This window comes from Sinocyclocheilus grahami, unplaced genomic scaffold, assembly GCF_001515645.1.
Source record: "Sinocyclocheilus grahami isolate Dianchi unplaced genomic scaffold, SAMN03320097.WGS_v1.1 scaffold27004.1, whole genome shotgun sequence".
NCBI classification, from domain to species: domain Eukaryota; kingdom Metazoa; phylum Chordata; class Actinopteri; order Cypriniformes; family Cyprinidae; genus Sinocyclocheilus; species Sinocyclocheilus grahami.
In genome coordinates this window covers 582-2,622 of record NW_015520252.1, presented here as the reverse complement: position 1 = coordinate 2,622, position 2,041 = coordinate 582, and the positions used below count along the sequence as shown (strand labels likewise).

The 2,041-nt window shown below is 36.7% G+C and overlaps 1 protein-coding gene across 1 annotated transcript; it reads left to right on the top strand.

The window, feature by feature from the left end:
* Nucleotides 1-428: 428 nt before the first annotated feature.
* Nucleotides 429-1,790, top strand: LOC107580211 (natural killer cell receptor 2B4-like; the record flags this gene model as incomplete). Its single annotated transcript, XM_016265943.1, has 3 exons — nucleotides 429-590; nucleotides 804-1,136; nucleotides 1,488-1,790. Coding segments are annotated over exons 1-3 (685 nt in total), but the record flags the coding sequence as incomplete, so codon positions are not given.
* Nucleotides 1,791-2,041: the final 251 nt, after the last annotated feature.

The following is a 2,041-nucleotide window of genomic DNA, read 5'->3' as shown; positions in this document are numbered from 1 at the left end:
GTTGATCCAGGAACATGTCTTACTTGGCAAAATCATGGCGACCCAACCCCCTAAGGGGGTGGAGTCAGCCAAAGTTATGTGTTATGCATTCAAAAATCACAAATACATTTATTTGGTTTATTATCCTGCTTCCCTGTATTTGTCCATTGAATGTGTGAAGAATGTTTTCTTCAGTAAACTCTGAATTTAAATGAACAATGAATTGTGATCAGAGTATATAGCCAGTATATCTACCATGACTGAACAGAATGAAGATATTCTCTCAGTCAACACACGCAATCAAAATCAGTATATGGTGAAGTAGTTCTAAATTAAGAACAAGTAACTTAACGAATTCACGAATAATTTAAATAATAAACTCTTTATAATAGTGCTATAGCGTCATAAAGCCCCCCACTCCTTCCGTATGAGCAGAGTATGAGCAGAGTATGAGCAGAGCAGAATTAGTTCTGCTTATGAGGCTGTCGTTTTGAACACACGTTTTCGACGGCGCTATGAGGATTTTAATTATCAGAAATCTTTCGGACATCTTTTGAGTAATATGCATTCCGACGCTGCTTTCGTCAGTCTATGCATTCTTATCACAAATGGTAAGCCGGATTGCATTTTCATGTTGGGTGGTCTTGACTGGAAAAGCCCGCAAATATGTAGGATAAATACAGTATGCCCATGCAATTAATCTTTTATATGCGCGTGTGTGTGTGTACCGTTACTATATTCACATTTTGATATTAATTTAAACCACTCCTTTTATCCTTGTTTGTTTATGACAAAGATTTTTCCTTTGTTTGAATGTGTTTCAGGTGTGTTTGATGCTAAAACAGATGAAGTGAAGTCAGTATCAGTGCTGGAGGGAGAATCTGTCACTTTACACACTGATGTTAAAGTACAGAGAGATGATCAGATACGGTGGACGTTTGGACCTCAAAACACTCGAATAGCTGAAATCATTAAAAGGGACCAAATAAACTTTATTTTTGTCAGTAATGATGGGAGATTCAGAGACAAACTACTGATGGACAATCAAACTGGATCTCTGACCATCAGAAACATCAGATCTGAACACACTGGACTTTATGAACTGACTGTCATCAGTGGAAAAACCTCATTGAAGAGCTTCAGTGTTACTGTGTATGGTGAGTAAACTGTACTCTCACTAATGCTAGGAGTGTTCATTATTGTTTAATTCTAGTCTGAACTCTAGTATGTTGTATAAATGTTACTAAATGTTAATTCAAATGCCAGAAACTATGAAATGACCAACCAAATGTTGAGATAATAATTCAGCTGCTTAAACGATCAATCCGTGTCTTGGAGTAGATACTGTACAAGCATTAATTTCGTTCTCAGCCTTGCATTTAAAATTTTGGTTTCTTTTTGATTAGACTTGCAAGAAAACATCTGCATCATGTTATTTTTTGTTGTTGTTTATTGATAATACTGAGATAACACTTACTTTTACTTGTTCTTTCTACATTGTTTTCCAGCTCCTCTTTCCACTCCTGTCATCACCAGAGACTCTTCAAACTGTTCCTCATCATCTCAAAGATCATCAGTGTCCAGATGTTCATTGTTGTGTTCAGTGTTGAATGTGAGGGATGTGACTCTCTCCTGGTTCAATGGAAACAGTTTATTGTCCAACATCAGTGTGTCTGATCTCAGCATCAGTCTCTCTCTACCTCTGGAGGTGGAATATCAGGGTACAAACAACTACAGCTGTGTAGTGAAAAATCCCATCAGTAACCAGACACAACATCTGGACATCAGTCAACTCTGTCACACATGTACAGGTGCGTCAGCTGTGATTAATCTCCTCACCTGTATTGATATAAATATGTGAACTGTGCTGGCAAAATGAGTCACAATGAGCAAATGTTCAAATAATGCAAAATATATGTTTTTTTATATTCTCCATTAAAATACCTTCAAAATGATATATGAGTTGTAGGAATTTGACAAAAAATGACTGAGCTACACCCGTTTGAAGTCGGTAAAGTCAGCAAAGACTTTAGAAAAACTGATTTGAAGTTTTCTGAAGGTT